The 17747-nt window shown below is 49.2% G+C and overlaps 5 protein-coding genes across 5 annotated transcripts; 2 read left to right on the top strand and 3 right to left on the bottom strand.

Annotated features, from left to right (window-relative positions):
* Positions 1–3880: 3880 nt before the first annotated feature.
* Positions 3881–4808, bottom strand: M431DRAFT_511218 (hypothetical protein). The gene has a single exon (XM_024919612.1). The coding sequence runs from the start codon at positions 4404–4406 to the stop codon at positions 4128–4130; it is 279 nt and encodes a 92-aa protein (XP_024770772.1). The 5' UTR covers positions 4407–4808; the 3' UTR covers positions 3881–4127.
* Positions 4809–7825: 3017 nt separating this feature from the next.
* On the top strand, positions 7826–9308 carry M431DRAFT_498354 (hypothetical protein; the record flags this gene model as incomplete). Its single annotated transcript, XM_024917685.1, has 3 exons — positions 7826–8085; positions 8141–8407; positions 8471–9308. The coding sequence occupies 3 exons, from the start codon at positions 7826–7828 to the stop codon at positions 9306–9308; spliced, it is 1365 nt and encodes a 454-aa protein (XP_024770771.1).
* A 3247-nt stretch (positions 9309–12555) lies between these two features.
* Positions 12556–14746, bottom strand: M431DRAFT_93876 (hypothetical protein; the record flags this gene model as incomplete). The annotated part of the gene is made up of 4 exons (XM_024924523.1): positions 12556–13289; positions 13352–13908; positions 14010–14241; positions 14302–14746. The coding sequence occupies 4 exons, from the start codon at positions 14744–14746 to the stop codon at positions 12556–12558; spliced, it is 1968 nt and encodes a 655-aa protein (XP_024770770.1).
* Positions 14747–14828: 82 nt separating this feature from the next.
* Positions 14829–16653, bottom strand: M431DRAFT_484985 (hypothetical protein; the record flags this gene model as incomplete). The annotated part of the gene is made up of 5 exons (XM_024916240.1): positions 14829–14995; positions 15311–15487; positions 15857–15939; positions 16131–16356; positions 16401–16653. 5 exons carry the CDS (start codon positions 16651–16653, stop codon positions 14829–14831), a joined length of 906 nt encoding a protein of 301 aa, XP_024770769.1.
* A 516-nt stretch (positions 16654–17169) lies between these two features.
* Positions 17170–17742, top strand: M431DRAFT_234233 (hypothetical protein). Its single transcript, XM_024913656.1, has one exon. The coding sequence runs from the start codon at positions 17387–17389 to the stop codon at positions 17687–17689; it is 303 nt and encodes a 100-aa protein (XP_024770768.1). The 5' UTR covers positions 17170–17386; the 3' UTR covers positions 17690–17742.
* The last annotated feature ends 5 nt before the right edge of the window (positions 17743–17747 follow it).

Below are 17747 nucleotides of genomic sequence, written 5' to 3'. Positions count from 1 at the left end.
GCTTTTTTGCGACCCTACGTGGTGCCATTTGAGCCATGCATGAGCGCTGCAGCATGCGAGAGTGCTTTAGACGGCATGTTGTCTTGTTTTTCCGCTGCTGTTACGATGACAGGTAATAATAAGAATAATGATAGCGCGAGAGGGGCTTGCGAGGATTTCATGCTTGTTTCTCAGCTGCCAATACCGCCATGTGCCTGGTCCCAGTAAGATTTGTTCAGCTCAAAGTACCAAGACGCCGGCCTTGAATTCATGCATTCCTGCTTCATCTCACGCCGAGGCCAGCTCGTCAGAGCTCCGTGCAATCCCGCAACGGCTGGCACAATCGTTTTGTTTGATGCGGCTTATCAAAGGGCAGACGAGAGGTTTTTATAACCGAGATGCGATCTGTCACATTGATGCCATTAATGGAGCCCATTGCCCGTGAAAACAGAAGGACCTGTCACAAAAAGCAAGTAAGCACTCACCATTTCGCATTCCGCCCAGAATGAAACCCAGCCAAAAGTTCAAACCGTAATAGACGACGGAACTTTTCTCCACGGCTCACGGTGTCAGCGCTGTCAGTACAGTAGCCTTGCCTTACGCTGCAGATTGCGCGCAACACGCACACGCACACGTATTATATACTTGCAGTAGAGATGGGTGCGGATTACTTACTGGCTGACGTACATGAGAGGGCTTATTGCTCGTATGTTAGCCAGTAGCTTCAAAGGTGCTTATTGCTCGGATGGTGAGCCAGTAGTCTTTGAAGGTGGTCAGAATTTGGTCCGGCGTTTTGCATGAGTGAATTGACACGTGTTGTTTGGCTAGATAGCCAGCGCAGTCGCAGAGTATCTTTGCGTTGCCATTGCCAGCTGTTCGAAGATGATGGGTGAGAGTGTCGTAGGATCGGTGTACGTTGCTGTGCTTATTTTGTGGATGAGGAGGATTTGATGACATGACGGGAGCCCAACGAGGTGGTTTAGTGGAAGATGTGACTATGAACACATACGCTAATGAACACTTTTGCAGTTTGGTGATGGAGGAGGGTGATGTTGTGATGTGATGCTAAGGATGAGATTAGCTAAGAGCTGTCCGGTTGAGGGAGATGTCTTATGGTGAATTGAAATGGTCTGATAGTTTACATATAATGAATTCGATATGAACAGGTGAATTGGAATGGTCTGATCGTTAACATATACCGAGTTCGATATGAAAATTACCTATGTCAAGGTGAATTTTCTGTATCGCACAATGGGAGCCATCTTGAGATTAATGTTGTTATTGCCTATGATACGCTTGATGAGTGGAAGATGGTCCGGCCTCCCAATGTCGCTCTCTATCCAAAGTAATGTTAGGAAACATGATCACAATTATATCTATTTTATATCACGATTTATTAGAAAGAAAACATATTCTGTGAGTACGCATCAGATATAGCACTCATTGATCTACCTACCTATCTGCCTATATACGAGTACGGGTAACAAAGAGGAGTAAGTGAGAGGTTGACATCTATAATGTCACTCAGAACTCAATTCCAGAAAATTATACGTCAGTGCTACATCTTTGAACGAAAATATAAGGATGAATCGCCAAAAAAAAAAAAAAAAAACACCGATCTTTCCATGCCCACAGACTTCAGCCCCGAAATAATTATGCCGCAAGAAACGAGATTAAAGACTGTTTGACGTGATTTCTCGCTTGTAGATAGACATTGCTTTTGTGCGAATATGTCGTATCGAGCATGTCTTGGAGACATGTTTCCCCTGAATTTTGCAGTAAACGAGAAGCAGGGGTTGGCATGAACCGTTGGCGGAGCATGATGAGGTCTGGGGTAAGGACATGCAGCTCGCACCTGAATTGATGAACTGCCGGAGATGCCGTTGTGCTTTGCCTTATACTTATTAAATCTGAATATGAGATATTACAACTGTGCCAAGCATGGATATTACTGCAACTGATATTCGCTAGAGCTACGTTACGTGCAATGTATACAGCATTGACATCGACGGTGCAATAATTCGCGGCTCATTATGCGATGAGTATTTACGAAAGTCAGCCCAATTGGGAGGAACTACGAACGGAATGTAAAAATAACTTATAGAAAGACTCGATACAATACTGCTTTGCTGTTTAGTAACGGTGTGTGACTACTTTTAGTGATCTAACATATCAGGGTTCGGGAGTTATCATAAGGGACAAGGATACACTCGAATAAGACATAAGTTTCTTTTGGCGGTCATGTTTATTAGTTGTTACAACAAGTAAAATATGTCCAAACTCATTCCGGAGACATCATGTGCAGTGGGTTTCTGATATTTGGATCGGAGGTTACCCGTGAATAGAGTAATACGCCAGATCACTCGGGGAACGACATATCTAAATAACTATCGTATAATTATCTAGAAACTATGATTAAGGTTACTTAAGTAGTAGTAGGCTATTTAAATATTATCCATCAATTGGTAGTCAAATCTATATCAACTAGGCTACATCGTTACGTGCCGACGGGTAACTTCCAAAAGCGCAGTTGATCCACGAAGCAAATCAAGAAATTGTAACTACTCAACCTGGGCAAATTAGGTACAAGTCTCTAAAAGAGCTCATACCACTCAGCCAAAAGCTTATCCTCTGCTTCTATGAAGAAGAAAACCCCAAGAGACCAATATCATCTTCCCCTTCTCGTCATAGCGGGCATACACACAAAATTCTTCATGACAGAGGCACCTCTGGATACAAAGTCACGAGACTCCAGCAGCGGAAGAGTCTCCCGGGTGGATATCAAATCCCCTCGGGCTTCGCGGCACTTTTTTTCTTGGCAAAGGTGAGAAGCCGGTCCTTGAAAAGGAAAGATATGTCGCTCTTCCATGCGATATGCTGGTCAACAGAACCTTGAACACTGACCGAAAGATACACCTCACTTCGGCGCTGTCAGTATTCAAGTTTTTTTCTTTAATGCCGACATGTAGCCTATCACGTCTGCTCTGATACACTGGGATATTTTCCCGTTTTCACACCGTTTAGCCGCTTCACGGTCCTAAATGCCCAGTCCACCATGATGTAGTTTTGCATGGCGACATGTCGAATTTTACCCCTGAGTCAGGGATGGAGATAATACGGGTGCACAGACTACGTTGTTTACCTTACAATCTTGCATTTCTCCATGAAAGGTGCCATGCCCTTCCATTCTGATGCCCTCATCATCGCTGAAGAGAAATTTGATGGGTGGGCGAGTGGATGAGTTTGGGGGCGCTGAATACGAGAGGCAGTCCCAGAATTCGGTTTGTAGCAACCAAAAATATCTGCTCTCTGTGGAGCGAGCGTCCAGCAACTGGCCGAAGCTACCTCCTCGGACATATAAAATCGTGTCAGCATCTTAATGAGGCGCATTGGTTCACCGTTTCAAGCCGCGCGCCAGATATTCTAGAACAAAACCGGCATTTGTAGGACTCCGTAATGTACCGGTGAAGAAAAAAGAAGAAAGGGCTAGCAAATCACGAGCCGGCATATCTCACTAGAACACTAAGACATCGATTTTTGTCTCCAAAACCCGGACCTACAACTCCAAAGGGCGTAGCACAGCCTGCAAAGAGACAACTACGTGGAAAACCAGGTTTGGGTTAACTACTCTAGGAGAGTACTTTTCTCAAAAAAGAAAAAGTATCCGTGCTCCCTGGTACTTACTCGTGCTTGTGATTAGCAATCCCGGGGTAAACTTAATGCGTACCAGCGTTGCAAAACGGCGATTGTCGAAAGGCTTGAGCTTCAGAGGCGATCAGCGAGACACAAACGTGTCTTCGCCTTAGCGATGGTCGTCGAACCAAACGCAAACGGGGCTAAGTCTGAAACTTAGAGCTATTGCTATCTAATAGCATCTAATAGCATAATAGCTCTGCGGAGGGACGGAGCCGTCAGGGCCCGGACTGCTCAGCTAACAAGACCGTATCCACAGAAGCATACTCCATATTCTGAGGAGGGAGTTGGCCGCGCGAATGACATACTGTCTCCGCAAAAAGGCCGTCTTGGAACCGATGTCTGGCTCTCATTCGTGGTCGATTATGATATGCAAGAATGCTGGACAAGGCTGACATGGAAGACCTTGATATGCCGCAGGAGGCGACGCAGAACTGAGACGAACCTGATCGTCACTAAAAGATATCATGCATCGTCGCAGACTGACCCCCATCTAGAGACCAGTATGAGCATGAAACTTCGTTTGTCTTTGAAATGAGGCCCCTAGCCTCGTGACACTTTCGTTTCCTTTGCTCCGTGAAGCCGCCACAGCCTGCCTGTAAGACAAAATTGGGTAGAGGAAAGGAGCCCGTTGAAATTTTCTTCGATGCCGTGCCGTGCGGCCGCCGGCCGGTGATAGGTGCGGCGCTGCCCGGTCCCACAGCCATGACTCCTGCGTTGGAGAGCAAAGGCATGACTCGCTGGCGTGTTAGCTATAAATTGCAGCTGGAACTCAAAAAGGAAGAAGACTCGCAAACACGTGGCAAACGCTCCCAGTGGCTGCAGCGGCTTGTTTGATAGAGTAGCAGCATGAATTGGCGGTATATCGACTGGACCAGCTCTATCAAACCTCGACCCCTTATTGCTCGCCCTTTTCAAGATTCCCGGTGCTGCTGCCGTTTGGGATTCGCGGATGGGGGCGCTAGGTCGGCGCTCGACTGGTGCAAACGCTTCAGACGCCGGATCTAAGAGATTATCGATCCTGGAAGGGCTGGCGACAAGGATCTCGACGAGCTAACACGACGACGCTTCCAAGTCAGTCCGGCCCTTAGAGGCGCTGATCATGGGCAGCGAATCTCCCAGCAAGCCTCGGCTGGCGCCCATCCTCGAGCCGACTTGCTGACGCTGGAGAATTTGGATCGTCGGCAATTAGTCGATGGCCGTTGCGGTATTGATTATCTCTGTCCGCCACTGGCTTGCCCGGATGAAGTTGGACTGGAGCGGATGGAATTGCAATGGCGGCGTGGCAGCATGGATTGCAATGACGTCCTGGTACAGGGGATGAGTTAGTGGCCAGCAGTTCCTTGTGCTGCCTGTATTATCAGACACCAGGTAGTAGAGGCGAGTTTGTCGTGATTGATTCTTCGCACTACCAAGGTACCTGACCTAGTAGGTGCTAGAGTAAGGAGAATAAGGTACTGTAGATAGGCGGTGTTATAGAGGTACTACAGGTACAAACAGAGCCGGGCTAAGGCTAGCAGCGGCCATTCCATGTGCTATTGTATGGCGGCAGAGTTGAGGAAGGCACGGGACTAATAGGCGGTCCGAGAGATGTGCTGCAGGAACGAACGGTCGCGTATCAAGCCATCAATCGCTCATCTTTTGCGGAAATCGAGATTCTCCATTCTCCATTCTTCAGCCAGATGAATTGCGGGAGCTGAGAGTCATTAAACATTAGACCAACAGAATCATCGACCTTTGCTTCTTTTCAACCAACTAATAAGACATGCAATTTCCATCCCGCTAGTCATGTTGAGTGACAGCTCTAGCTCTCCCGCCGGGAGATGTCAACGGAGTTTTCGGTTTCTTAGGCTGAATACGCTGGATGACCCGCTGCGGGCTGTTGGCTGCGCTCACCGTGGGAACCCAACCACAGATGTCTTACAACGATGAGGAAAATAGGACCAAAAAAAGGAGAAGATGAGAAAGCGGGCAAATCTTGCTTTCCAATCAAACGGATCTGGGGTTAGCACCACTGACATACCGCACAAAGCAGGCACGCCGATGCAACGTATAGTCAGCGAGGGGCAGGGTCTTGCTTGACCGCACAGGAGATTAATCGTCTGCAGGCACAGGCCCGCTATCAATTCTCGAGAATCCCAAGCAAACGGTTTCCATCCTCAAAGTCGCCACACTGTTGATCTTCTAGAACCAATATGGCTCGCTTGGCAAGATTCGATCAGGTCGAGTGCCTGAAGATGATGCCAATGCTCCGTGTTCTTGGCCACGCCATACCCCGCGCCTTGGTATCGCGGATCCCCATGTCGATATATCAGTTGACCTCATAATATGACCCGATCTCTTTCCAATGTTACTTGGGTACAAGTACATACAGCTCCATGATTTGTCGATTTGTCGATTTGTCGGCTTTAGCCTGGAACCTAACGGCCGTGTCTCAGAGCAATCTTCCAGCAAATCTTCCTCGTCTAGGCTCGGCCATGCTTTGCAGATCAGACACCAAAGGGGGATATCTAATATCGTCAAGATGCGATATCGTCGACAATTAGGCAACAACCATGTAGCCCTACGCGAAACTACATTGGGTCTGTGGAGTCGACAACCAGATGCTTGTCCAGAGGCTTCATGTTTTTCTTCCAGGTTTCAGGGTTCATGACTCCTTCGCTCGCGCTAGCCATAGCCCCGACCCAATGAGGATAATATGGGGGACTTCCCGGAGGCACCTCCGCCAAGCCGGCCTATTTACTACAGCGTAACGCTCCGTACGCAGCCGCTCAAACGAAATATCCATTGCCTGCAAACCGGTTGGGCCAACTCGTTGTTTTGACAAAAGGATATCAAACGAACACTACCCTCACCGTCGGGGCACCTATCGACTTGTTCTGTTCGGATTGCTTATGATGTTTTTTTATATGCATGAGGGCTTCAACGAGGTTGCCCTTGACATCTGATTATACAATTCCCCAGATGGCGAGCACATGAGAACAGCCCCAGTGTGGGGACACCACCGTTTTTTTCTTTGATGCCAAGAGCTGTCTGCCCCTGACAGCTGCTTGGAGGCGCTTTCTTGATGCTCATGCGTACACAAACGACTGACTATCTAGTAATGTTCCATGTCAGTCCAGGCCAACCACTTTGCCGCGTTTGTACGTATATTTCGCAAGCTCGCCGACCAGCGAGCACGGCTCAACGGGCTAATTGAGTACTACCTTGCCTAGCTGTTGATCCAGTCAATAGCCTTGTACCTCGCTTCGGCATGGATACATATCGCATCTCCACCTACGTCCGCCGCCCCAATCCACTCACACTATGCATGATACTGGACTCAATCTCCGACCTCTCAATGATATTCCCCATACAACTGTTGTTGATTCGGTTCCATCGTCTCGGCCTCCCCTGCTCCTAGTCCAGCCACGATGTCGTTAGCCTTCTCACCATGGGCCGCTCAAAGCAGGTTCGCCTTGGCCGTTACTTCGTATTACTACCGCAATCAGAGACTGCCGCTTGGATTTTACCCCGTTATACTTGACGCCCTAACGACTTCTGACATTCATCCCACCCAGCGGCAGGCATTCTGAGACGCAGGCGCCACCACTGACCGTTTGTCCACTTTGCTTCCAAAGCATCGTTGAGTCTCGCCCGTGCTTCTGGCGCCGGCACCTGGTCCGTGGGCCTTGAGGCGAACTACTGAGTCTGCGTCGATCAGATACTGGATTCAGAGGGTTAGCCCATTTGTAGTATTAGTACGGGAGCGCACTCCCACGTTCTCCATGTTCATGTTTATCTATCCTCTTCTACCCTTCCGTGCTATGATTTGCAAATTTCATGTTTGGCAGTACCGGTAGTGCTGCTGGACTCACGCACCCTCTTCGTCGACCCCCTGCCATCTGCTGTTGGACGTATACGCACCATCAGCGCAATCCCTGATTCACTCCTCCCCCATTACTGCACATATAATACCAGGTTTCCCCTTCTGGAGAAATCTCACAAGGACGGTCAAATTCTCCAACTGGGAATCAACAGACTCTTACTTCGACGGCGAGGACCGGAGCTGCCGGCACGTCTTACAAAACGACTTGAGGCTCACAACAGCCCACGAATCGCCTCTCTTTTCTTTTTTCGACACTTGATTGCTGGATGTTGACGATTGCCCAAGATGTCTGACGGTCTCACTCAGCGGCAGCTGAACATTATCAGCGACATAGAACGAGCGTGTTCAGTGATTTCTCTGTTGGGATGTGTTTTCATCATTGTCACATTCTGCTTTTCAAGCTCGTTCCACAAGCCCATCAACAGACTTGTGTTTTACGCCTCGTTTGGTAACATGATGACCAACGTAGGCACACTCATGTCTCGAAGTTATCTCAGTTCACCGGGCTCTCCCGGTTGCCAACTGCAAGGGTTCCTGATTCAGATGTATGCGTCTTCGCATCTGACCTTGTTGCCACCACGCCGCTGACGATTTTTTTAGGTTTATGCCTGCTGATGCATTCTGGACACTGGCTATGGCGTTTAATGTCTATCTTACTTTTTATCACAAATACGACGCTAGAAAGCTACGACGAATGGAGATACCCTATCTGTTATGCTGCTACGGCATTCCCTTTATTCCTGCTTTTGTATACATCTTCCTCAAGAACAAGGATGGCTACCGCGCATATGGCAATGCCACCCTGTGGTGCTGGATCACCACCGAGTGGGACATTTTCCGTATTGCAACATTTTATGGCCCTGTCTGGTGAGTTGACTTGAAGAGCTTTGAAGGCGGGAATGAGGATTAGTTTTATTGACACAAGTTTAGGGTCGTCATCTTTGCCACCTTTTTCATCTACATCCGCGCAGGACGAACAATCTATGAGAAGCACAAGCAGCTCAACGACTTCCACTCATCCGAAGGCCTATCATCCGTGGACGTCATCACTACCCTCAGGACAACTGAAGTGACGGTCACTACTTCGGAAGCCGTGGCAGACCCTGGAGCTTTCCGCACTCATCCCTCTCCTGGCCGCCACCCATCTATTACAGATCCAGAAGGGCAGAACCCCAACTACTCGGTGCATATCTCAGCTGCCCAGGCTCCCGCGGACGACAAGATTGAACCTGTTAAGCCTGCCAACACGGAGACTACGAAGAAGTCGAGACTAGGAAGATCAACACGACCGCCGACGGCCCGACGACGAAACTACGAAATCAACAACGCAGCATGGGCTTACGCCAAGTGTTCCCTTCTATTCTTTACGGCACTTCTTGTTACATGGATCCCATCGAGCGCTAACCGAGTCTACTCCGTTGTCAAGAGCCAGGAAATCAACGCACCACTTGAGATTATGAGTGCATTTGTGCTGCCGCTTCAGGGATTCTGGAACGCCCTCATCTACGCCGTCACATCGTGGGGCGCATGCAAGAGCTTCTGGGAGGACATTCGAACGGGCAAACGGCCAGAGGTGATGGAGCTAGTTGGAGGAATTGGCGCAACCGATGAAAATAGCCGGCACAGTCGGCGCATCAGCCAGTTTAGGCCTGGCAACCGGTCAAAGGGACTCGACTCGGAGAGTATGACAGAGCTGGCTAATACACGAACGCATTCAGCAGATGCGTCGGCGGACAACCACTCAACTTATGGACATTCAAGCACTTGATGACGATATGGAGAGATGTGTTGCTACTACTCGAGTATAATATTTAATCGTCCAGCGAGCGTGCTGCTCTGGTTGACTTCTGTTCTTCACTTCTTCCAACGATGCATCTTTTCATCTTCTCATTTTTCTTTCCTCTTGGTATTTTTTTTTTTTTTGTCTGAACGCTTATGACGGCAAAGGATGATGAGTTCTGGGGGTATTCAGGGACAGCGGCGCCTCTCGCCGCTTGGGAAAAAAAAGAGGGCAGGAAGATACCCAGGACTTTACTATGACTATCAAAACAATATTGACGCTGAACCGCGCTACATTCACCGCTGCCTTTTTTCCCTTCTCGTCTTACTGTGATTATGTCGTCCAGGGCTTGTGTCATCCCAGTCATTGTATCCCAAGAACCATGTTTTAATATGTATTAGTGGTAGCTGGCAGAGCTAAATGTCTTTACAACAGACTATTTGCTTGGCCATCTGGTGATGAAGCCTCTCATACATACGAGCACTTACTGTACAGGACCTACGAAGCGCCTTTCGCGCCGCGATTATACGGAGCAGCTAGCGTCTCTCGGTGAGGTTCTGCCTCTTCTGTCTTGGCCGTTTTGCAATCTAGATCCATGGAGGCCCTTTTACGAGCCCCCCCTCTTCCCCGAATCACTAATAACCCCTGGGAAAAGAAAACAAGTGTCTCCAAGGGTGCGAGCCAAAAAACCGCGTGGCAGTTCGGGGTAACATTTTCAGGAACCAGGGCCTAACAATCTCCGCACCACAGGGAATGCTTTAGGGAGGGGCAAGGTACAAACCCTTGCGAGATCCTTTCGAAATCCTGCCCAGTTCGATAATGCACTTTGTGATCACAATCACACTGAATACTTTTTAGCTGGATTTTGCTGTAGTGTCAGCCGGCAAGGTTTGGTCCGACCTATTGAACCTGGCGAGAGTCATTCTACTGTAGATTGACCCTGTTTTTCTCCCAACGAATGAAAGTTCCGGATGTTCGGTTTAATACATTGGGATAGGATTGGCGACCCATTTTTTTTTTGGTGGCCGGGAGAGACGGGAAGAACGGGGAAGACGGGAGACGCAGGATGGGGCGCACATACGTAACGGGTGGAAAAGCCACAAGAGAGAGATGAATAGAAAGGTAAAAATAAACATTGAGGGCAAAGTAGTTCACGTATGGTCCATATTTGAAGCTATTTTTCTTTGCCGTTTTTTGTGTGTGTGCCCCTGCATTACTGGACCACCACTGTGGCCGCTGTTTCCCGTGTCCAACGTCAGTCACCAAAGAAAGAAAGAAAAAAAAAAGCATGGAATCATCACCAAAAGAAGAAGGCATCAGAGCGTGAGAATGCGGGCTTACTTGACTCAGCTGGGAAAAAGAGTACGAGTAGGCCTATCTATCTACTCGCACATGTCATACTGTTCCCTGGGAGAGCATACGCATACAGATGTAAGCAGTGAGTGGCCCCCCTGGACGCGGTGAGAGTGAGCTAACCAAGCCCGTTCGTTTTGTTCTTTATTCGATATAGGGCTGAGGTGTCCGTCCAGACGGGGGATGGATGTTTTTTTTTTTTTTTTTTTGGTGCTGACAGCTTTTTTTGATAGCGCCTTTCGGCCGGTTTATCCTATCTTTTCTCTCTTCCATTTTTTTTTTTTATTTTGTCTGGACTAGAGCCCGTCATTCCCGTGTCCCTATCCGGACACAAGCTACGGATACAGCCTGTAGTGCCCGTTATGTTGCTGTAGTTGTTGGTTTTCCCCTATTTTACATCCTGTCGGTCGCCGTTATCTTTTGGGATCTTCTCGCAGCTGCTGGCCGTCTCTCTCAAGGGTCTACCAACACTGCCTCTCCAAATACGGGAGGACGCAGAAATCACACCTGGCGTTGGGTCAAAAGTCGCCGTTTTGGACTCGACTCCATCCATTGAGTAAGCAGTACCACCTTCTTGGCTACTCTCCTCCGTACGTCCAACACCAAAAAACAAAAAGACACGGGAAAACGGAGAAGCCCTCACACGTTCAACCGGCGCAGCGGCAGGACCCCAAACCAGGACAAGCCCCAGGGAAACACAAAACGGGCCAGCGCCTCGAAAGCGGCATAGCTTACGAGCAAGACGAAACAATGGCGTTGACAATTTAGGCACAAATGGAAAGAAAAAAGATGGGACGAGAGAAAGGATATTCTTCCCTCATCCTTGCCTTGCTTGCTTCCAGGGCCGGAAACGCGCGGGTTCAACGGTCGCCGGCGTTGGGGCTAACGATGTGGGATGAAGATGAGTGAGCATGACAATTGCTGTTTTTTCTTTGCTTTTGCGGCTTTATTCTCCGAGGAGAAATGAAAGCACATGTCTCTAACTGGCGCTAAGACTAAACAGCAAGAAGAAGAAAAAGACGAAGAAGAAAAACCATCAGCCAACAACAACTCGTGTGTGGCCCCTTGCATGACTGCGTTGCAGCAGGATTCCGTTCGCAGCTTAAAGAGGGAGGTTAAATCCTCATGGCTGCATAACGCAACGCAACCCAAGCGGTGCTGCTCTTCTCCGGGGCGTTGGTGATGTGAATGTCGTCTAAAGTGTTCCATTGCTGCGCTGCCTTGATTGATGCTTGTAACAAAGTTCATACGGCGACCCAGTTCACCCCCTTGTTGACGTCGCATCAGATCCAAGTTTTCCTCCTGCTGCGACTCCAGCAATCCAGCCCCCCTGCTCAACGCTTCTTCTCGACCTTGAATTTCGCAGCATCGCCAGCTGATCGCCAGCACCGCACGAGCCTTCTTCTTTGTTCCGCTTCTCCACATGTAACCCTGGATCGTCATGCGATGCTACCAAACACGTTGCAGTACGGAGTACGGAGTAATGCCGGTGGCAATTGCACCGAGCATGTCCGTTACCAATCCTGCACAACACATGTCAGAACTGAGCCGTCCATTCGATAAGTCCGAGACTACCCTACTTGACCCCCGGTGAATTCGTAATATTCCCGGCCGCAGAAACGCCTCCATCAGAAACAATACCGCCCTCCCTTGTATATAGAGAACTAGCTCAGCGCCACAACTGCCAAACGTGAGAAGGAGGGTAAGAGAGAGAAGAAGAGAAAAATCAAACAAAGTGAGACATCAGGGGACACCGGGGAGGTTCCGTGCCAAAGTAACGCAACCCGAATCATGTCAACACCATCTTCACCGAGCTAGTCAGGCATTTCCCCAAAGAGGCAAAGGAGCATCTTGGTCTTGAAGGAGAGACCAACATCTTGAGCTACTCGCCGATGCCGGTGGACTTTTGCACTGTCTTGACTTTATAGTCCTCCTTGACTCCTTTGACGGTGTGATATTCCCAAAAAGTGCCCAATTCGAGGCACTCGGCGACGCATGCAGGGTCATCCCACCACCATTTAGAAGCAGTGACATGTGAACCCCATGCTTCGATCCACAGCATGCGTCCAACCAGACTTCTAACCTGGGCCTTTGCTTCGTTCTCTGCTTGCATCACATCCTTGATCATATCCGGATCTGTGTCCGTTGCACTGCTGGGGACGGCATAAAACTTTGTTGTTGTGAGAGTGCTTCCATCTCCGCGAAGACCAGCCTCCGCCAGCAGGGGAGGGAAAGCTGTACTGGGACTCATACACTTGGCTTGTTTTGCTAGGTTTCGAAGAAGATGCTCTTCTATCCACGTCTTCAATTTCCTACCCATGGTCCCCGCACGGGGAAGCGGATCGATGAGCACCAGTCGAAGGAAGCCTTTCTTCTTAAGACATTTGTAGACATTATTGAGTATCCCAGGTAAATAGGCTGAGGGACACAGAGACGGCAACGTCAGAGAATGAACTGATTCATAAACGCGAGGTGCTACTGGAAAGTCTGTAGGTGAGACTTGGGAAACAGATATCACATGAACATTTGCAAACAACTCCCTCTTCGGTATGGAGAGCTGCGAGACGTGATATATCTGCTTCGTGTGTTCTAACGCGGCGAGGTAGGCGACAGTAGCTACAACAACACAGCCGATCATTAGTAACTTGACGTTCAACTAGGGATAAAGATGCAATTACCTGCTGAATCGTATATGGACAATATCATGCGAGCCGTCAAGGGAGTCTCTTGGCGTGGTTGCAACGGTCCATTAATCGCTGGAACTTGATCCATATGGATCATGGTCGAGAGCATCCACCTTCGCTGTTCCTCAACCTCAGGGCTATTGCTCAAGAGGAAGGAAACATCTTTCTTTGCAACAACCTTCCAGAATGACTGCAGTCGAAATAGAATATCCGGCACGCTGGTGTTTGCCATTTCAACGACAGCCAAGCGGAGCCAGCGGAAGCTCTTGTTCATACCAACGCCATTCTGGGGTAGCCGGCTGTAGTCAATCTCGTCGACGGTGGAATCTGGTGATTCCCGCAGAAGAGGACATGGGCTGGACGCGTCACTTGGCTTAGGAGTAGGTCGCTCCCAGTCCTCAACGGGTGTCCATGCTTCGGGATTATTAGGCGTGATGGGCATTTCGACGCTGAAATCTGCCGGACGGAGGAGGGAGTTGACAAGTGGGATGGGAATAGCTGGAGATCGAGGTGTTGGCCTGGCTATTGGTGATGATGAAAGTGATAAAGGCCTTGAAGATTTGTTATCAGTTTCAAGAAAAGATGTTTATTGATGCATCTGCAGATGAGGTGAAATACGCAGAGTTGGACAAGGAAAAAAAGTGCTACTGACTGTTTCTGTTTCTCAGAGGCCAAAAGCGGTGTCAGTGGCCTATCGGCAGAAGCGTCAGGAGCGACTGGAGCTTTTTGGGGCAGAAAAGAGCCGTCGTCAGCTGCCTCTGTCATTTTTGGACTTTGCCCAAATATCTGCATCAAAGACTTCATCTTTTCTGATTCTGTCAAGTCATCAGATGTCGAGCCACCAATTGATATATGTTCGATCGACAACGGTGAGAAGAGGGAATCTGCGTTGGAGGTGAGCCGTCAACTATGAACTACACACGATTTGACATATTCCAACTCACCCTCAGTTGCAAGATGCAGCGGCAGCTTTCCCCCGTCATCGATAGATCTCTCGGAAAACAACGGACTGGTGTTCAAAGGGCTGTCGATGCCGTTGAGCCGTTCCAAGAAGCTGGTAGATATACGACCGGAACTCCGGCGGCTCCCTTGATCAAACATGTTTGATATGGGCGACCGATTGGGAGACGCAATGATGGGAGACTCGACTCCTGACGACGCAGACGACGCCATCTGCGCATTGGACGACGATGTGTTTGCCTTCTTTGCGCCTCTGCTACGGAAGATGGCAAACGGAGAGTCAGTTGACCAGCGTGAGCTGGCTGTGGATGCCGAACGCCGTCTCGGCTGACTCCTGACTTCTTTCTGGTGGGCTCCCTTTTTCTCTTTTCGTGCTCTGTGCTCTCCCACCAGTTTTATATCAGGATCTGTCCAGATGACATCCCACATGGCAGCGGTGCCCCTCGCAATTAAGAAAGAGAAGAGAAGCAGAGGAGAAGAGAGTTTATTCGCTGTCGTTCAAGCAGCAAACCTATCTCAAGAGGGTTCCGCCCAAATGGGCTGATGAAGCAGCCTGGTCTGGTGCAGCGGTAGTAACGTAACCAATAAGTCTTGGTGTCACAGCAGCAAACGAGCCCCAAGGGGGATCATGGAAGGCGCTGCTTGCCTGACTTGTCAAGTCACGTCCCTTGAATGACACTGATCGATGGCTATACAGAAGCTGAAAGATGACTGGGTATGTGAAATGTGTGTGGTATTGGCTTGGAACACTTTGGGTTTTGAGTTGCGAAGGGTAATGAAGCAGAAGATAAAGTAAGCGGCTATGGCAGATTCAGTCGCGATCCGACACTACAATCTCCGCACTATGGATCAGATCAAAACCCGAGGCAAGCGAGAGAACACAAAGGGCTCAGCAAAAGAAGAACCAATAATCAAGTTATAGCTGCTCATCGGCACAATGCCAAATCGCCGAGGGGGCGCTGATGGCAGTATGGAGGGACAAAGCAAACAAACCTGGGACAAAGAAGCTAGAAGCACCAGAACCCAGGCCAGCAGATGCGCTTAATGGTCTCGTAGCCTCGCAGCCGCAATCTGGACACCCTCGATTGAGAGCAAGGCCAGCTGCAGGAACTGTGAACACAGCAATGCAAGTTCCCGTGTCGTGGCGTCGAGGTTGGGAGAGGACAGCAGCTGTATATGTTTGCTGAGCAGCGAGTTGCGGGCGCAACAGTCACGATGCCTCTTGAACGGTGAAATATTGTTCAACTGAAGAGCATCCACTTGGAACCACCTCACGACCTCACGACCTCATTCGCCAACAAGGGGGCCGCAGTCGATACCACTTTCTGCTAACCATGTGCTTAGATGTCAGTATCGAGGATCCTTCGCTTCGTGCGACTCTCCTACGGCGACGCTACAACAGAATCTGACCCATCACGAGATTGGAAGACGAGGGTTCGTGTGTTGGACATTATGCCTTGCTCACTTGTTTGCGTGAAATGTTCCTTGTCTATTACGGCCCTTTCGAAGCTCTCCAAGGTAATGTCCTGGTTGTCTCACCAGGTTGAGAAATACGAACAAGTTGAGCGTCATCTTGCGTTTTTGCTTTTGACTCGGAGCGCGTGTACTTTGGCCTCAGTCGCCTAGGGCAGTGTCATAGTCACTGGCTTCCTCTCGATACTTGATTGTGCAATCATGCCCCTATATTAGGCATTTGAAGCTCGGCCACTCCGCCATTTAAGAGGATCAGCCAGCCATGGTGCTTCTGTCCAGCAATCGATGTCCAATGACCACCAGCGCATTCCAACGTCCACGTGCGCATTCCAACGTCTACCGGCGCATCCCGTTTACCATTGTTTCCATATTTGCCACTGAAAGAACGGTGAGACATCGGCAGCAGCTACCGACAGCACTTGTTTCACTCGCTCCTTTGCAATCTGAGTCAACCGTCGAGTCAGCTGGTGAAGAATCCTTCCTCCTTGTTGTACCAATTGTGTGTATATCAATCTGGGCTAAGCCCATGCTCAGATCATCCAAACTTGTCGCAGATATGAATCGACCTTGGGTATGGTCAATCACCAGCCCTTATCTTGATACTTCTAACCTTTGACTTGCAGGTGACAATTTTGACGCTTGGCCTCTCTCGTCTGCTTCATCTTTTTGATCCACCTCCATGATCTGTGCGAGTACGAACACGCGCTATCATCCACTGTGTAACGAGTTTTAACGATTCCCATATCAGCATAGACATCTCTCGTACGACGGCCGGTGCTCTCGGCTACTTGCCAGATCAGACATGGATTGGCCAAAGCGCAAGATGCCGAGCCGGCACACCCTCGCCATCCCCAGCATGCCATGGTTGCCTGTGTCTCTCACTGGAACCTGTGGCTACGAGTGCAACCAAAGACAAGAGAAGGCCACATAACAGCACGGGTCGGCCGGTACCAAGCAGCAAGATGATATTTGTACGACGGGAAAGGAGATGATATGCAACGGCAAGTCGTTGCTTCTCGACTTTAGGTTCCTCTCCATATCGTACAACTACGGAGCGGATAGGCGGACTTGAAACGCTAATGAAAGGTTCTTGTGGTAACATGAGATGCGGATGGCCCGTACGGAAGTGCTGGAAATTAATTGTTGGTTCGTCTGAGTCCATGTAGAGCTGGATTGGGCTTATCAGCTTGCATTGTTTTCATAGACCAGGCCACCATAATTTCGGGCTCAGTTTCGAAGCGCTGCCAGCCGCCAACCAGCTGCATATTATCAACCACACCAGACGGGCCGTACGGTTGGTTCTCACTCTATTCTCACTTGAGAGAGGGGTTGGCGGTCCTTAGATATTTCTTTTCCTCAAGATTAACGAATTCTAGGCCTTGGCAAATCTCATCACCGGCGTCTGTTTACCCACTCTCTTCCATCCAGATTCCTACAAAAACCAATCCTTTTTCTTCCGTTATCGTTGCTTGCAATTGAGACAATCTTCTCTTTACCTACATATCAATTTTGACTCCTATATTCGCACTTTTCTTCTGGCGAAACTTGTCTCCTTCAAGAAAGTTACAGTTTCCTCTGTTTACACTGCACGGTCTTATGGAATCTCCCACCGTCCAGCCCAAAGAGGGCCAAGAATCTGAAGCAGCCGACCCGGGAATCTTCTCTCCTAGGCTTCCTTCACCTCCAGTGGTTGGTCGATCCAGGTTCTGCGGATTTCGAGACTTTGCCGATCTTATAGACAATTGGCTAAGCACCAGTCTCCTCGGACGGCTGTTTCATCTTGCTGGTTCGGGACATGTAAGTTTGATCCAGTGTCTCTATTTTCGAAATGGAAGAGAAAATGGAAACTTGGTGGGCAATGAGAGTTGTATGAGGAAACTGACTTTGTTGATAGCCTGATGCAATTGAAGGGACAAGCTTTTTCAGGGAGATTCGCGCTGGGTTGACGACGTTTGCG

Source organism: Trichoderma harzianum, assembly GCF_003025095.1.
Source record: "Trichoderma harzianum CBS 226.95 unplaced genomic scaffold M431scaffold_12, whole genome shotgun sequence".
In the NCBI taxonomy this organism is placed as follows: domain Eukaryota; kingdom Fungi; phylum Ascomycota; class Sordariomycetes; order Hypocreales; family Hypocreaceae; genus Trichoderma; species Trichoderma harzianum.
This window is presented reverse-complemented; position numbering and strand designations above follow the sequence as displayed.

Excerpts from the sequence above, each read along its gene's own strand:
- M431DRAFT_511218 (XM_024919612.1), bottom strand. The coding sequence starts at position 4,406 with ATGCCTTTGCTCTCCAACGCAGGAGTCATGGCTGTGGGACCGGGCAGC.
- M431DRAFT_234233 (XM_024913656.1), top strand. The coding sequence starts at position 17,387 with ATGGAATCTCCCACCGTCCAGCCCAAAGAGGGCCAAGAATCTGAAGCA.